We start from the raw sequence: 18376 nt of genomic DNA, 5'->3' as shown, positions 1-18376 counted from the left end.
TGTTAATGTCTTTACAACTCAAAAAGTATGACAGATATTAAAAATCTGACTGCATGACTAAATTCTGCATTAAAAAATGTACTAGACTGCCAAGTTTCATTTACATATTCCAAGAAATAGGCGAGTTATGACAAATATTGTCTCAAAACGCACCGAAAAAGGCCAACATTTTTACCTATAAACGTCTTCATAACTCAAAAAATGGGATAGCTATGAAAAATCTGAAAGCAGGACTAGATTCTGCACTAGAAAATGTACTGGGTTGCCAAGTTTCTTTTAAATACTCAGAGAAATGAGAGAGTTATGACGAATATGTCTCAAAACTCACCAAAGAACGTCCCATATTTTGGGTTTTTTTCATTATATAAAAGTGTACCAGAAATTAATTGATTAAAAAATCCGTAACTTTTTTGTTTATTGATGGATTTTAAAAATTCAAAAAGTTCTATGCTCAGTGAAGATAAAGCTACAAAATGCACCTATTTGCAAACATTTTCTGGCAAAAAAAGGATTTTCGTGGTCATTGCTACTTTATGTGACAAACGTGACATTACACTGTGGACAAAAACAATTTTTATGTCTGAGGGCCGTTTGAAACAAAATATCTCTTCTCAGCCAAGTCCAGACTTAGTTGCGATATAGCTAACAGCAGACAGTTCAACTATAACGGACAAATTCTTGTTTTTCTCTTAAACCTAGCTTTTGACTTAGAATTCTAGTCTAAAATAGATTTTAGTGTGAAAAATATTAAAAACGTGACATGGACATAAAAGACACAACCACATTGTTTTGTCCCAAGTCACGATTGTGGCTTTAAAAAAAATGTATCATTTATCTATAAATTAAGACATAATTGCAGTCATTTCATCCATGAATAGTAGTAAATAAGTAGCAGAATTAATTCTGAAAAAAAAAAGATTAGTCTTCCTCTCCAAACGTTTGAATTTTCAACTATAACTGTTGCAACTGTGACTGGACACAATTTTAATTTTTGTCCATGTCACGTTTCACACACACAAAGTAGTGGGTTTTTTTCATTATTGATCTCCACTTGTTCATAATTCAGTTTCAATTCACAAGGGGAGCTGTGTTGGAGATATAATTCCAGATTTTTCTACTTTATTAAGACATATTGCATTGAATTGCAAGCGTTTTCAGTAGTTTGTCAAAAATGTGACAATGGAAAAAAAAGGCAACACTTTGTCCAGTGTCACATTTCTGATTAGAACATGAAAACAGCATTCCATCTTCACATACTTTGCTTTCTACAAAGTTTTCGATTGTTCACCAGTGATTATTAAAGAACTTACACATGAAAGGTTCATACAGTAAAATGCTCCCTTTGTTCTGGCTTCATTTAACACAAATGTTACAATTGTGACTGGACATAGAATTTCTTTTTGTCCAGTGTCACAATTCTGGCAAATGAGTTTTCATATTCATCTTGTGCTATTGCACCATCTCTTGGGATAAAAAATAAACATGTAGTGTGTGGTTCTGAGTGACTAGCCCTAAATAATACTGTTATATTTTGGGTTTTTTTTTGTGGTGTATTGTCTGGTATTATGTACTTTCAGCTTTCTGAGAAAAAAGGCTTTCACTTTGTCTAGAAGCTACCAAAGAATGAAAAACTATTTGGGGCTAGAACTATAAAGAAATAATGATTGATATAGTGGGTTTAGTTTCTTTTCTTTCTTCTTGTGTAGTGGTAAAATAAACTAAGTGGCTCTTTAGGTGTAGAAAGAAGGTTGGCTGTCTTGCTATGTTCCTGTATGAAACATATCATTTCATAAATTAAAATATGTAGGCCCATATGTATGCATGAAGGATCAGCTTGTTTATGGAATTTCCTCTATCCATTCACTATCTTTCAAGTTTCGTCTCAGTGATCCATTGGCTGAAGTAAGTACACGCATTGATATTTATAAGCAAAGAATGAGATACCGGTAGGCCGACCATGACAGCAACTGCATCAATGACAAAGATACATGGGCCTTTGACAACAGTACTGGTTTTGTTTGGTTTTTTGTTTTACATCCTTCGCATTCGACCCTGCCTGTCAGGGCCAACCTGGGGTGAGAGGGACGAATCCCAGTAGAAAGATAGATGCTTGTCCCCATGTGGGATCAAACTCGGTTCTTCTGCGTAAGAGGCGAAGAGATTAGCCATTGCATCACAGACAACGGTCACTACTGGTCACAAATAAAATTGTATTTAATTTCAAAGAGGAACTACGGACGTGCAACTTTCTTTAGTCTACCTTTTTTGTTTCATCTGTACTTTGAAAGACTTCATTGAATTTTGATTTGTCTCCTCCACAGGTCCTTGCAACTGAAGAGGGTGAAGCCCAGATAAAGTTTTGTAGAAAAAATGGACAGTACCTTTCCTGGCCAGCAGTGGACTTTTTCTTTGGTAGATGCACCAACCCTTGATGCCCCGCAGAGAATGTTTCTTAAACCCAATATTTTGTCTTTATTTTAAATTTCATTTTTAAAAAATCTTGTCAGTTGAATGAAAGCCATAAGATCATTTATGCCAGTATTTGGCAATGCTTTAGTTGATTCCATTTTAGTTTCTCGACTGCTTCTGCAGGAGAAAAAATAGCAACGACAATATCTCACTTCGAAGTCAAGAGACAGGGGTGGGACAAGTCACAAAGACTGTGGTATTCACTAGCAAAAGACCTCTAGATTCTAAAACATATCAAAAGTGACCTAAACATTCATACAGGCCCTTCAATATTTCTTTCCCTATCTCAATACGGAACTTTCTAACACAATTTGTCCATGTGGAACCATATAGGCATATTTTAAGAATTACCCTTACTCTACGATGGAAATTCTTGACTGTACGACTTGATAAATTGACGTAGGTTTAATGTTTATTCCCATTTTAATTGTGTTATAATTGAGTGTTAGCTCCTTACAATGCTAGTACCGTACTGATAAATATAAGGTGTAAGAAAAGCTGACCTTTGTATCGTCTTGTTTTTTTATCCGTCACATTTGCAACGAAAATATTCGTTTTTCGTCTCTCTTTTTCCATTTGATTTTTTCAGGTTTTTAAAAAACTTTTCACATTGTGTCAACCTGTGAACTAAGGAAGTCCATGGGTTTTGAGAGATTTAAAGCATTAACTATTAATTTATTTACAAAAACATTTGTTTTACTTCGTCCATGTCACAATTAGGACAAAAACCATTTCCCCCCATTAAGACTGATTCATTCAGATTTTTCATGGGTTTTTCTTTACAAGTCATTTTAATGTTTTACTAATGGACCCTTTAAGTAGGTTTTCGGTCAGATTTGCTTACAGCTGCATCCTGTGTAAAAACTTTTTGTCAACTTTTTTTTCTTCTAATTTTGTCCAGTCACATTTCTGACATTTTGTTTTTGAAATTACCATTTCTTATAATAATTCTTTAAAATTTCTCATATTTTCCATTTCCTAATGGCTTAATAAAAGGACATTTGACATTACCAGTTGAAAAATACATTGCATTTGTTATTTATTGGCAATTTTGTTACGTCCACGTCACAATTCTGACAATGAGTGTTGCATAATGAAAACATCAATTTTCTAAAACATGGTTCACCGTACAGGTCTGAGATTTTCTATGAAGATCGTTACAATATTAAACAAAACAATCCTTAAATAGGAATGCAGCAAGTTGAGTTTGAATTTTGATGTGCTATGTCACGTTTTTGTACACATAAGGGTGGAATGACCCATATTTCAATCCGGCCCCCAACGATTTAAACAGAAATTCATGTATCAACTGTGGTGACAATTTTCATTTACATGTGCAAATTTCAAATGCACGAAGTTATTCTATGATTTTCTGTGATTTTTAAAAAATACCAACCCACCACTCTGAACATTCATTCTTGCTGTTTTTAGTTTTCTTGCCTCTACTACATCTGATTTTCGTTATCATTTTTAACAATATTTTTGTCATGGAGTGCCACACTCAACATGATCATATGGTGGGCATTGTGCTCAAACATCATCGCCTTCTTGAGGAGGCTGCACATGATATAGATGTACAGCTGGTCCATCAATCTATGGAGAATTGCACGCCTGGAATAGGACAAAATGTGCATATCTATGGCAAAAAATGAAAGAGGGCTGGGAAAAAACGAGGAGGACATTCAATTGTTACAGGGCTGTCAGATTTTGTCGGATAATCCACGAGAAGCAGAGAGATTTGAGAGGAAGGGTTCTAGTGTACATGATCAGCTGTCAGAGTTAGAGTTTGAGGAGCTTATTCCAAGGTCAAGTCCTGCCTGCTCTGAATTTGATAACATCCTCAAACAACACAACATCACACCACAGGCCTACAACAGCCGTTCATTTATAGGAAGCCACTGCCATAAATTCATCACAGCCCATGTGTACAGACAGCTAGCATCATTTTTAGCAAAAGGAACAGTTGCATGTACACGAAATCAAAGCATAATAGACACTGCATTAATTGTTCTGAGAGAGAAATTTGTTCACGTAAAAGACACCTTCAAAGATATCCACACAGTAATTGCACATGGAAAGCCAATCACTTTAGAGAGAATACCACATATTCAGTCATGCATCACACGATATATGTCTTTATACAGAAACATATTTGGTAAATAAAAGGTCTTGAGTCGATAGTGCCGTAAAACATGTGCTACTCAATCAAAATCGATCAAAAGAAAAGGTCATCCCCAAACAACACATCCTTGAGAAACACTGCGTTCCTTGGATACAAAAATGTGGGTTTGGAATGGCCTTCCATTGTGAGCAAGGGGGTGATCTCATTCATGCAACCGTGGCCTAACAGACAAAGAAAAACACGTCAAAACAATCATGCAGTCACAACACGTCCAAACCCACTCTGAGCTACTCTGTCGTGTGCACCACCCATCAAAAGACAAAAGCTTACAGCGGAAAAATGAGATAATTCCTCCAGTCCAGCAATATTGTGTTCTTTTTGTATTTTGTGTTTAGGTTGTGTTTTCATAAGTGTATCGGCAAGAAAAGATCTGTCCTGTAGTTACATGTATCGTGGATATCGCTATGAAAAAACAAGGTCGCAAAGCAAGAGTATTGCAAAAATCAACTTCAAACCTGAATAATTACGGATCCAGAAACTTCGTGCATATGCCCCTTTGTCAGTACAAATTTCATTATGTTCTCAGTCCTGTGTGCAAATTTGATTGAATTCGTTGGGGGCATTCATATTTAAATCGATGTTTATAATTGATTACCCATGACACATTTATCAAATTAAGTCCCCTTTTTGAGAACTTCACAGCTTTTAAGTGTAATGTACCATGTTCTTCCGATTTCTTCATTTTCTTCCTTAATATGTTGAATATTTACGTGGTCTTTATTAAAATATTCATCTTACATTAGCTTTGGCTCACTGTGCTGGTAAACTTTGCAAAAAATACAAGAGCGCTGCCGGTGTTCGGCTGATTAGGGAAATCCCCGGCGGCGCAGGTAAATGACCCCGTGACCTGGGGAAGCGCGGGCTTGCTTGCCTCGCGCCAGCCGAAACTAAATGGGCGCTCTATAACCGCTGTGTTCTCCAAATGGGCTGTATGGCTTTATTACAGAACTTTTCAAGCCTATTCACAAAAGAGAACATGTCTCTGATCGGATGCCCGAAGACAATCTCGGCAGGTGAAAGCTTGCAATCAGGGTCTGGGGTGTTCCTAAGTTGCAGAAGGGCTTTCAAGAATTTGTCGCTGTCGAGGCTTCCGGAGGGGTTGATGTTGGAACTGAGAAGGTGCTTGGCAGATTTGACAGCTACCTCAGCACGCCCATTGGATTGTGGGTGGTATGCGGACGATTTCCTATGGTGTACACCTCATGTGGACAGGAAGTTTTTTGTTTGGCTGGCAGGCAGTGAATTCAGGGCCGCCGTCTGATGACAACTCCTCTGGTACCCAAAATGTGGCGAAGAATTTCCGTAGACAGGCTATAAGGCCTCTTGCTCCAGCATGGGCACTTCCTGTGGGGGTGGAATAAACCTCGGGCCACCCATACAGACGGTCACCGATCACCAGATAGTGGTAGCCTCCATAGTCAAAGAAGTCTGCAAAGACTTTCTCGAACGGGGTTGAAGGTGGGTGGGCAGGGTTTGAAGGAAGTTGGGCTTGAGACGGTGCATTCTTGTTGCAATCCGTGCATCTGGCTCGAACATGCTGTATGTCCTTAGTCATTCCTGGCCAGAACACAATGGACTGAGCCCATATCTCCATTGATGAGACTCCTTGGTGAGCAGGGTGAAGGCCCTCAGTAATGGTCTTCCTTAGGGAAGATGGTATGACAATTCTATCTCTGTAGAGGATGACACCATCCAAGGCATATAGGGACTCGCGATACCTCGCGTACTCACGTCTGTTGTATCCATCCCCTGAAGAAAGGAAACCCTGTGGTGCGTGAGTGTACCCCCATCTCCCGAATGGGGTTATGAAATATGAAAGTAGTGAGGTGTCTGTCATCTTCTCTTAGTGGCACACTGTGGTAGCCATTCCACGCATCAGTGACAGACTTCCATGTCTTACCAGGGATGCGCCTCGCAAGGGGAAAAGGGGCTTCTGCTGAAAAGGTTTCTCGTTTGCAGAATTTATTGAGGAGTGAGAGATCGACTGTTCTCCTTGGGCTGCCATCGCGTTTCCTTGTGACTACCATGCGGTGGCACCAAGTAACTGGCACTCCGAAGGGGACCTTCTCTATTACCCCCAAAGCTTCATCCCGCACCAGGTCTTTATGGACCTGCTCTTGCCAGTGAAGGGGTATGGGTGCTGCCGTGTGGCAGGCTTTGGGTTTGGCAGTCTTTTCAACATGTATTTTTACAGGGGGTCTTGTCATGCAAGGCAAGAGCCTTTGTTGAAGGTGGACCTACTGTAGCTCTCCAGCAGCCAATCACGCATTTTCTCATTGTTCTCCGGTATAGGAGCAAAATGCAGTGAAGTGGGTCTTTGGGGTATGGACTCTCGCTGAGGGCATTTGCAATTGTGCTCATTTTGTTCCTCACCAGTGCAACCAGAATTAATTGACCTACCATGTTGTTGATGCTCTTTCTTTTCTGGTTTGTTTGCTGGGTGGGGACCCAAAACATTTGTTCATGCATGCACCAATTGTAGGGAAAGATTTATCAATGATGCATAGATCAAGCATAGTGTCATATGACAAGAAGAAATCATTCACACAGCCTGATATGTACACCAAGCATGTGCTAGCAATAATTTCACCAATGGGTGATTTACCCTTAACTAATGCATTAAAGGCTCCAACAATGTTTATGGGGTTTTTATTAGCGGCCCTCATGTCCATATTCACAGGCAGAAGGTCAGATTTTGAAAAGCCACTGTCAGTGAAGTTCTTTAGGCCCCACAGGTTTGACATGGCCCCACTGTCCACGATACCTCTCACAAGGGCTTCAGGCTGGTTTGTGTTCTTCTTGAGCCCGGCCATTGTGATGCAGAGCTCTGCACGAGAATGGCATGAGCTCTTAGACCTTTTGAGGTCACTTTTGGAGATCACTTCGAGATGCAGAGCCACCACACCAATCTGGGACACAGCCGGCTCAGTCGACAAGGAGCTGAGAGATGTAGGCTCTTCTCTGTGACGACTAGCTCGCCAGCAATTGATGCATTTTGTGTGGGGTCTAGTGTTCCAGGAGCCGTTTTCCCTTTGCTTGAATACACTGAATTTCTTCCCGCAGTCAGGGCATGGCACCGGTTTGTTTGTGTCTGGAGAAGAAGGCCCCTTAGTGAGATCATTCTCACATTGGATATCGTACCGAGGGTTGATATGAAATCATCATGAAGAAAGACTTCTCAGTGTAGTTCATTTATTATAAACGGTAGATGATCATTTCATCTGTGAACACGGATTAACAGGGACAATGAATGATACAGGTACAACATAACATGAAATAATATGGGGTACACCACATAACATACAGAGAATATGAACTAATATCATATAACAAATAACCATACAATAAGCTGTACTTTCATTGACTGTAGATCAGAGTTTAATACCCCTGACTGAAGTGTCTTTAGGCCATTCCCAAAGGGGGGACATTTCCATGTTCTGTTGCACAGTAAAGTTGTTTATGGGCTGATTTATTGATGTCATGCTCAATACTGTGCTGAAATTGCAACAGGGAACTGCTGCTTTATCTTTCCTCATCCTTACTATCGTCAATTTTCCTCTACTTCTTTTGTATGTTTTTGTCACACTCTTGTGACTCGCTATTTCCGGGGTGCCTTGATAGTGGAAGCAGACTTTGTGCTGTTAAAGCTAGAGAGGTGAGCAGAGTCAGTCTGATTCCCTGTAGGACTTCTCTGTTGACATCCACCACTAGTGGGTAGTTCGCGGGTGCTCTGGTGTGGTTTGCTCCATCTTTCGTATAGAACATCTATCGTCCTGATCTCCTTCTTTTTGTGTTTGTTCTCTCTTGTAACACCTAATCTTCGGCACTTATATGACCTTATTGTGTTGCAAGTGACGTAAAATTCTTACTAAAACAAACCACCCCTTGGTGCTCATATAACCTTATGCAGTTGCGAGTGCCATAAAAACTCTACTATAACAAAGAGTTTAGAAAATGAACTGTTGAGTTCGCTTAAACTAAAATCTGCTGGATTGCTGGATTTTCTTCCATTTAGCTGTGGTTTTGGTGTTAAGAAATTGCTCATAAAGTGAAGAAAAAATTGGGGTTTTGTTTTCTTACGGTTATGTTTGATTTAAGCAGACTCCACTGTATTTACTTCTGTTATAACAGTTATGTGCATTGCTTTGTTGAGGAATCCCCTACAGTTATTAAATTTATTGGCAAGCTGTGTATACAGTGGGGGTGTATTGTATGTACTTTCAGCAAAATCAATGGTCGACGAGTGCGGATAGAAATGTCATCTGGGCGTTCACGATGGGGCAATAGGGGACCTCCACGGGGAACCAGCAAACAGTATGGGGACAGTTACAGAAGCGGCAGCGGCCGCAGATCCAGGTTTGTGTTTATGTTATATCATGCCGTTTAAGAATATGAATTGAATGTCGTACCTTTGTCGTCCCTCTTTTGCTTTCATCAAAATTTAAATGGGTAGCTTGAAAATATTTATTAGGGTGGCTGTCTATTGATGGGGTTATGGGATATAACAGTGTTCGGATTTGGAAACCAAATCCTTAAAAAAAATTTTTTTTGTTTGTATAAAGATAGAATGCGAGATATCGGATACTGCGCTAACTCATTTGATATTGTGTGTTTGAGCTATTTCTTTGCTGTAATCTATACAACCGTGATTGCTTGTCATTATTGACAGAATAACTTTGCTGTAGGTAGAACGTTTGGCGGTCTCTTTGATGGATGAGGAGGTGTGCTCGGATGCAAGTTCAAGTATAGGTTTTTTTGACATTTTTCTATTTTCTTGTGCCTTCATTGTTTTGATGTTTAAAGATGTGTATTTGATGTTGGTCTCTGTGTGGATATAGTGACCGTTTTCACTCTGTAAGTGGTAAATGTGCAGTGCACAGCCAAATATTGTGTAGCAACTAGGAGTTACCAGTTTGACTGATGCTCTTTTCTCTGAATGTAACTTCTCGCAGGGTCTCCGTCATCATCTTGTGCAGGGTTCGCCGCTCCAAAACAACCACCACCACCACCACTACTACTAGCACCACCCTCTTCACTTAACTGCTACTAGCACATCAAATCAACCAACCAACCAATCAACCAACCTCACAAGGAGGCGGCCTCTGCTTCTACCTCCGCCGGCCTTTGTTAAGTTACCCTGGCCTTCGTGGAGGCAGACCACTGCTACTACATGTTCTACCTACCACTACCCCTACCGTCTCAGCTACTAAGGTTGTGGCTCCCCATGCCAGTGTGGACTGCCTCGGCGCTCCGCGCTAGCCCCCTGCAGCCAGCTCAGCATCCCCGCAGCTAGGCTCAACCAACACTTCGGGGCCCCTACCCTTATAGTTAAGGGTGGACATTTGCCTGCTCGCCACCCCCATGTGTTAAAAGCAATGGACTGGTCCTAAAACTTCGTCCTAGCTGGGGAGGGGTGTTAATATTTTTTTCTGGTTTGTTTTATAATTTTTGAAAAATTCCATTTGCTGAGTAACGTGTTCTATTGTAAGAAGTAGGCAGGGGTGAGTCAAGCGATAAATTGTCAATGTTGGGAAGTTCTCCCACATAACTGCTTTGAAGTAGAAAAATCAGGCACATTAATTTGGACTATGAGCAGCTATGAATCTAGGCACATCCTTACAGCAAGTGCTTATGTTACCTACAGTTTTGTTATTAATGGTGGGAGGAATAGGTAGTTATTGCCACAAGAAGGGAATGTTTTGAATGTGGATGAGTCCATATGCCGAAGCCATGGGGGCGTCTACAGGGCAGAAGTCTTTCTCCGTTTGCCCTCCACCTACCCACTTCATCTTCATCATCATCATCAACCAACTCCTCCGCCGTCAACAGTTTCTTCGTTGTAAAACGGTATGCTGGTATTATTATGTTGGCTTTATAGTTTGCTCATCCTCATCACGTCTCCTGATACACATTCAGGTCTTTTCTGCTTTCTAAATTTGCTCATTTCGGAATGCCGGAAAAATTTCGTAACATGAATTTCACTTTTATCAGTATCATTCATTATTTGAATCAACTTGTCAGCTCGCAGAATATTGGATATGTAAGTCTTTCATGAAAAGTGGCAGTTTTTGTCAGGCATGAGGAAACTACCGTGTGTATGGAAACAAGCGGGTGCTATTTTGCAGCTGAAGACTGGACAGAGAAGTGTAGGCTATGTGGAGATAGCAGAAAGAGTGGATGAACAAGATCCTAAGCTATTGCTGCTTATGAACAAATGAATTTGACCTTGTTTTCCTTCGGGTAAAATGTATAGCCCAAATGCTGGGGCGTTGGAAGAGAAGGGATGCAGATCAGACGCAGATGGTTTTTGTCTTTTAAATTGATTCCGTATTTTAGGATTCAGTCTAGTATGCATGATTGGGACCTTAAGTAAAGGTGTTTGCCAGAAAATGAGTTTTTCAAACTTAAGAGACTGTTGGGTATATCTCTAACGTAAGTGGCAAGGCCAAGTTTTCGCTTGGTGAATCATAATGGAGGTTATTGTGCCGTGTGAAGATTCTGTTCTGTCAGGCAGATGAGAGCAACAGTAACTTGTGTGTTCCCTTGTGTTCTTGATAATGTTTGTTGTTTCTTGTTTTTGGTGTTGTGAAGTGAATGTTTGGTTTCAAATGATTTTTTTTCTTTTTTACTTATAATGCAAATCAGTGTTCATTCACAAATATCAGCCTCTTTTCATCTCACTTTCTATGCTTTTCATTTATTTTGCATCGGTATACATATTCAATTAGAAGTTACCCAATACTTTGTTCTTTCAACGGGACACCCTTTTATCAGATTTTTTAATTAGTTTTCCGAGTGCTGGAAAAATGAGTGATTGTAATATGAGGGTACTGGGGGGGGGGGGGGGGGGGAGAACTAAAAACATTGAAGGTGATATAAAAGTGGGTCTTTCTTATTTCTTATGATTTCTAATTACAGTAAGAAGGAAAAATGTGTCTTAAATAATGAACTACCCTTATGTTTGGTCAGATGTAGTTTTTTATGATGTTGTTGTTGGTATCAAAATCTTCATCGTTTTTAGGCCAGCCTGCTTGGAGATCAGCAGGAATATCGACGTCCCCTTCTGGGCTTAACCTCGCTAGATCTACAACACAATACCTCCCCATCATTCACATGTAGATCTAAATCTTTTATTTGAGGACCTAATCCAAACTCTTTATCACTGTCGTCCCATTCCAGAAAAATGTTGGGTAAATCTGTGGAAATCAGCTCACGAATCCGACATTTTGAAAACTAAATAATATCCCAGAAAATTGCCGATAAAAAACTCCAAACCGATCCCCAACTGCGAAATGCGCGGCCAGCGACACTAATAAACCTTGCACTGGTTGACTGTAGTAACCAGCAGTTAAAAAAATTTGCTATTCTCATGTCAGCAGTATAGTTTCTACCCTCATGTCAGATCACGACCGGTGGTCGCGATGCGCGCGGAAGAGAGGTATGAGTCTTCACGACCAGTGCTCGTGATGCGCACGCAGAGGGTTAACAATAGAAATATGTGGATAAAATAATGCTCTAGGTTTTTTTACTAGGATGTTGCATCCTTCTCAGCCTGGGTTGGAAGCCCATCTCTTAAATTATCTAGGGACGTAAAAACACCTTCATTAAAGATGTGTTTTTCTCTTCTTCTCCTTTTCTGTGTGTGGGTGTGTGAGAGATGAGCCCCTCTAGTGTTTTAGTGTTCTACTACTTCTTTCAGCATGTCTGGTATCATATTGTGTTCCAAGACGTTGAGCTTATTCTCCACAAACCATGTCTCATCCCATTTCCCATGCTTACGTCTTTTTCCTCTTGCTGTGTTTCTTGAATTAGAACATGAAGGCTTTCGGTATGGTTAACTGGACTAAAGATTGGCCTTTCTGTTTCTGTTGTCAGAATGCTGGGGCTATTTTTCTTCGCGGCCTATTTCTAACATCTGTATTTGTTCCCTTTGTACAATGTTTTATGTATAAATCCACTGAAAGTCCTCAAGCTGGTTGCTTTTGCCGTCTTGGCTGATGATTGATTACAAGTCGATACTATTGACATCCAAAGGTTACTTTTCTTTCATGATTACTGGATAGTACCACTGGTGGGTTCCTTTTTATTTGTCTATACACTTTTTGCATTTTTTAATTTGTTTGTGACTTGGTATTGTGTGATTGTTACTGTGTTGTTGTGCTTCTTTCAAGTTAAAAACATTTATATTTCTCAAGAAGCAGTGTTTTTAGTTTTCGAATAGTTGTCCATGTGTAATTATCTCTCCCCCCCCCCCAAACAGTGTTTTATTGTAAAGGCGTGCATGAACTTATGATCAACGAGATATTGGTAACGGTACTGTACTTTGTACAATGGATGTACAGTGAGGTGACCAAAAAATTGAGCCTGTAGGTCCCCTCAAGGTTGCCATGTATACATTCCCAGATCCAAGCAAGAAAAATGTCAGTTTGTCTTATTCTTTTGGTTTCTTTTCCACCATGTTGCTTCTGATTTCACTGTTGCTTGATTTTCTTGCACTTTATCTTTGAATTTGGCACAAGTTTGCCTTAGGAGGGGGTTTAAAAAAAAACCCTCAACAGGCTCTTTGCTCAACTTGGACCTGAGGATATATGGGATTGTATTTTTTAGCCATGAATTTCCTGTCCACTGCTGAGTTTCTTTCATCATGTCAGGCTTCTCCCACTAGATGCATGTTGTAGTATGTCATATTGCTAATGCTGTCAATGTTTCAGAGTTGTTCCTTTAGGAATTGTCCCACCGACGTCCTGATGTTGGAAATTTATGTTGTGTTTCTTTCTGTGTAGATGGGATTTAAAGTTATTATGAGAAGTGTTGTTTTAATCCATCGTGTTGCTTTTCTTCTGTACAGGTCGTTCTCTCCCCGTCGGCGATCCAGGAGTCGAGGTGCCTCAGGCTCTCCCAGGAGAAGGAGCAGGAGCAGGTGAGTGAATGCATAACAGCAAGTACAGTAAAATTTGTTTCACTTGAAAGCATTTCGCACAAAATGACCTTGACTTGGAAAGGATTTCAAATGTTACCCCCCCCCCATTTTATTCTTTGCATTACAACTTCCCTTGATAAGAAATCTGCTGAACATGAAGGAATTGTTTGGTGTTATCAGGGTTTTATGGGGTTTGTTTTTTTCCTTCTATATGGTCTTTGTCAGGTTCTTGTCTTCTTTTTCCTATTTATGGAAGCACAACTCTATTAACAGATCCCTTGAGACATGTTCTAGCTGTTTTTGGTTCTGATCTGGCTATACATCTATGCTGTATTTGTAAGTCGTGGAAGGTGCCACTAATGGGTTTTAAGCTTTATTATTCCTCTTGTATTTGTTTGGCTGTCTTGCCTGTTATCTGTATTTAATGGCCAATACAATGGAAACCTGATATAACAGGGATGATGGGACCAGAGAAAAAGTCCTGTTATATCAGATCCGTGTTAAATCAGAAAAGCAAGGGAAGTAAGCATTTGTGGACTAATCCAACTGTATTTATTCATGGGTAGTTCCCCATGGCCTGCGCATGACATATTACGCGTGCGTGTAGCTAGGCTTAAGGCTAGATCGAAGTCTACAGTACACCGTTGCCCTCTTTCACATCACCCACTGTGTGTTTCTCTCCCTCTCTCTTACCTTTTACACTTTGTTAACGAGCCTTTGTCCCTACTATAATCAATTGGGCTCCGGTGAGGCCCTGTTATTGCCGATAACTTTTAACCGGGCCTGTTATATATGGTTTCCACTGTATTTCACTATGATCACTATTGTGACCATGTGCTTCGTTTAACCATAGCTGAACTTTGTATATTCTGTTGATCAAGTTCTAGGTGTGTTAAAATTGTTTTGTTTCTTTGCTGGCGGTGTGTTTTTCTTACAACTCTCACACTATTGAGCCATTCAAGTTACTACTCTACTTTGAGCAATAATCTAGATGAAAAAAATAGATGTTATGGGTTGTTTGTGTTCTCTTCAAACAGGCTCCCAAATGCCATTTGTAACCCTCTAAAAGTACTGAATTTCATTTTCTTCGGGGGTTTCGCTCCCTGAACCCACACCGGGACGCTGTCCCTGGACCCCAGACAAAATGTTCCTTACTTTTCATCTTCAGCTGTTGGAAGCACTGCATAAGTGACTTAATGTTGTCACTGCGCTTCTTTTGAACTCACATGAATAAAAGTGCCCCAATCATTCAGGTTACTTATTGCTTTTCAGAAATTCTAATTAATGGTCCCAATTGTCACTGATGTAATTTGCTGGAAACTTGTTTGCATTTGTGCAGGCTTTCAAATATTTAAGTACGTAATAGAGAAGCAAAGTTATTGGGTGCTCAGTATTGTATGGAACTGTTCTGTGCATAGGTTCTCTTGTCTGTTGATCCTTTTTTCTTTTCGAAAAGTGCATGCCTGCCTTTGAGGTGGCAATCTGCAGTTGAGGCAGCTGTGAGTGTATAGCTGGCTATTGACTGGTACATGACGAATCTCCATGAATCTAAATGAACGCTAAGTTATTCTTTGCGCGTTTCCAGAACTATATAGCTTTCATTGTTTGTGCAATGTATGCATCTAACTATAGACAGAATACTGTCCTGTGCTACATTGTGTTCAAAGTATAGTGTGCAGTACTTGGGGCTCAGTTGGGTTTCCTGATTCACTCATGCAGTAGACTGTACAGAATTGAGATATCCTGTCACAGCTCGTACCTTGAATGGGTCGTGGTATAAGCTTTTGAAATTTTGTTTTATTGTCAAGTGCCTAAAGGTCACCAGGGAGTGGACACTAGAAATGATCTCTCGATTATTATTAAATTCATTATTACCTCTAAAACTATTTTTGCCCTAGCACTTAATGAATTTGAAAATGAGTTTACATTTTACAAATATTTATTGGTCTTCCGTTGCACTTTTTAAAAACCTTGTACACCCCCATTCTCTCTTTCCAGGAGTTAAAAAGTTACTGGAGGAGAGTGCTATCTTGGATATCGTCATGAGCCCCCAAGTTCAGATCAAGAACGGACACGCACTTTGGGGTTTCTTAAGTCGTGCTCTCACTCACTCGTTACACATGTACAGTTTTCATTTTTATCTTACCCCTAAGACATCATCATAATCTCATAGGAAATTTGAATGGTAAATGCATGTGTTGATGTATGGTATGATAGTGTGTTCGGTTTGTATGTTGTCCCAGTTCACGCTGGGTGTGGCTGTGTTTCAGTTTGGACCCAAGGGAGAAATAATTTACAGTATAGATTAATCAGCGTTAGTGGGTTACGAAGACATTGTTTTGAACTTAGGCTACCTGTGACCTGTGGGTTTGGGAAATGTTTGAGCACTGCCAAGTACATGTATATAAGATTGTGTTCATGCTTTGTGAGAGAAGAAAGAAGAGTCACTCATTTAAAGAGGAGTGTATTTGGTCAAAATTGATCCTAAGCTGATTTCGAATTTTAAAAGCTGCTGACATGTCCTTTTTCTAGAAATGGGAACGCATTCAAACAGAGGTATCAATCAGCCTTTGTTAGTGCACCTTTAAATTTGTTTGACTTGGTGTCAGGGTAGATCTGTACATATGGAACGACATTCTGGTTAAGGCCCTTACCCCTACCTATTTCTTTCTTTAGAGTAGAGTAAACCCCCCTCCCTCACCCACGCCCCCCTTTTTTCCGTCTTCAAGAAGCAGTCTGTTGTTGCGTGACTTCTCTATGGCCACAAACTGTCAACTTGTTGCGGACACTGCACTGTCTTGGGAATAGTGGGAGGCATTGTTTGGTCTCGCATTGGTGACTTTGCCCGTTACTGAAATGTTTTGATATACAGGGTGTTTGACCTGTCTTGGTGAATGATTGCGGTGGTCTTATGGTTATGCTGTGTGAGTGTAGAATTGATTAATAGTCATTTCAAAAGGTCATACATTTTTCATACTCGGTATAACATAATCAAAGGTTTTCGCTTTTTGTTTTTGTTGTATAGTGAGAGGGAGTTGATCTTCAGCGCTAACAGGTTCAGAAAAAAAATTATGCAGTGTGACTAATGGGGGGAGGAAAATGTACATATTGGTCACTAGCTATGAAGTTGTAGTCACTGTAAAATGGTCATAAACCCAAGTTTGTTACCTCTTTTGACTTATGAAGTCTTCACTTTGAGTAAAGGTGGTAGCCTGCATGTTTATGCTATTGTGTCATAGTCATAGTAAAGGTAATGTGATGTATTTTTTGTTATGTGTCTGGTGTGAAGTGGGTTGCAGGATTAAGTGGATTTCCTAGTTGATTGATTTGTTTTCCACGTGGACTTCTGTACAATTGTCTTGGCAAGTGATTTTAAGGGGGTGTAGCTATGGTCAACACCCAAATGCTACAGTTTTTGGTCTAACGCTTGCTTTTCTGCATCAAAGGGTGTGACATAGTACAAAAAAAGGTTATCAAGCAAAAAATTCAAGATTTTAGCCTTAGTAATCTCGAGCCATCAAAAATAAAGGATTGGTTCAGCATTTTTAAAACCAATTTTATATTTTGTCAATCATCAACACTCATCAAGATAGAAGCCTAATATTTGGCATGGCGATTACTGTTGGTAGGTAGAACAACCTTACAGAGCCAAATTTGAATGTTCTGTACTGACTTGTGAGCCTTACAGTCCTTGCTATGCTCTACATTCAGGTCTCCAATGTTTTAAGATTTTGTAAAATAAAACAGGCCTAAAACTCCAAATGTGTTCCATAAACAGCAAAAATGCTCCTGTAAAGTTATAGAGAAATGTGTATAAAAGATTGTGTCCAAATGTGAAACACTTCTGACAGTAACTTTCTGAGATCTACTGAATATAGTTTTGCAACCTGGTCAGATCAACAATTCTGAGAAAACTGCAAAGAGAGATAATTTTTGGTGAAGATTTTCCTACATTGCTACTTGTCTTAAATGCGTTTTCCAGCTATTTATAAGTTTGATAAAGGAATTAGGCTTCTAAAGATGGATCCTTGATATTGATATCTATTAAGATACTCCAAAATCCGAAAACTGATATTTTTTCAAAATATTTACTGATCTGACCAGTGGATCCCCTTAAAGGTGTCAACACCAAAAATTGTAGTACGTAGAATCTAGTGATGTACTTTTTCATTTTGTATTAACTTTTTCTTTATGCTGTTTGGTAAAAAAAAATATGTGGTAATTTTGATGTGATGTTTCTCCCTGGACTGATAATTATAATAACATTGCAGTCTCCAGCATGATGTCATTAATGTAGGGATTGAGTGTAGGTCATCCTGTGTTGCTCATACTTTTTTTGCAATGGATTCTTATGAATATTTGGTCTTGGTGTTCTCAGTCAGCATTGTAGACTGCCCCCTTTGAATGTCCCATTGCTTGGCACAGTGGACAGACTTGCCAGTGTTTTATCTTTTATTAACACGGACCAACTCTTGTCCCGGAATAAATTCCTTTCACCAATGTTCGTAAATCAACTTCAGATTGCACTCTCTAAAAAGTATTTGCTACTTTAGGGTGGCGTAATAATTTTTGTCCTCGCCAAACTTTTTCCAGGCACAGTCTCTTTTCAAGCACTTATTTTATTCTATTTATCCATCTCACTACTCTCGTTGCTTGTTCACACATCCTTTGTGTGTACATAAGGTGTGCACAAGGCATGTTCAGTTGTGGGGTTTTGCCAACAAGAGTGAAATTCACAGCTTTGTTTGAAATTTACTTATCTGTCAGATGAAGAATTTTATGGGGTAGAGGGAAACCTATTTCAT

The 18376-nt window shown here is 39.6% G+C and overlaps 1 protein-coding gene across 1 annotated transcript in view; it reads left to right on the top strand.

Moving 5' to 3' along the window:
• LOC101862139 (RNA-binding protein 1) overlaps positions 1 to 16941 on the top strand; it is a 29131-nt gene extending 12190 nt beyond the window's left edge. The window contains exons 3-5 of the mRNA XM_005108114.3: positions 8876 to 9007; positions 13500 to 13571; positions 15570 to 16941. Coding sequence (XP_005108171.1) covers positions 8876 to 9007; positions 13500 to 13571; positions 15570 to 15576 — 211 coding nt within the window. The 3' untranslated portion in view covers positions 15577 to 16941. The remainder of the gene's footprint in view (positions 1 to 8875; positions 9008 to 13499; positions 13572 to 15569) is intronic.
• The last annotated feature ends 1435 nt before the right edge of the window (positions 16942 to 18376 follow it).

This window comes from Aplysia californica, unplaced genomic scaffold, assembly GCF_000002075.1.
Source record: "Aplysia californica isolate F4 #8 unplaced genomic scaffold, AplCal3.0 scaffold00661, whole genome shotgun sequence".
In the NCBI taxonomy this organism is placed as follows: domain Eukaryota; kingdom Metazoa; phylum Mollusca; class Gastropoda; order Aplysiida; family Aplysiidae; genus Aplysia; species Aplysia californica.
The sequence above is the reverse complement of the archived record's forward strand: the minus strand, read 5'-3'. Positions and strand labels throughout refer to the sequence as shown.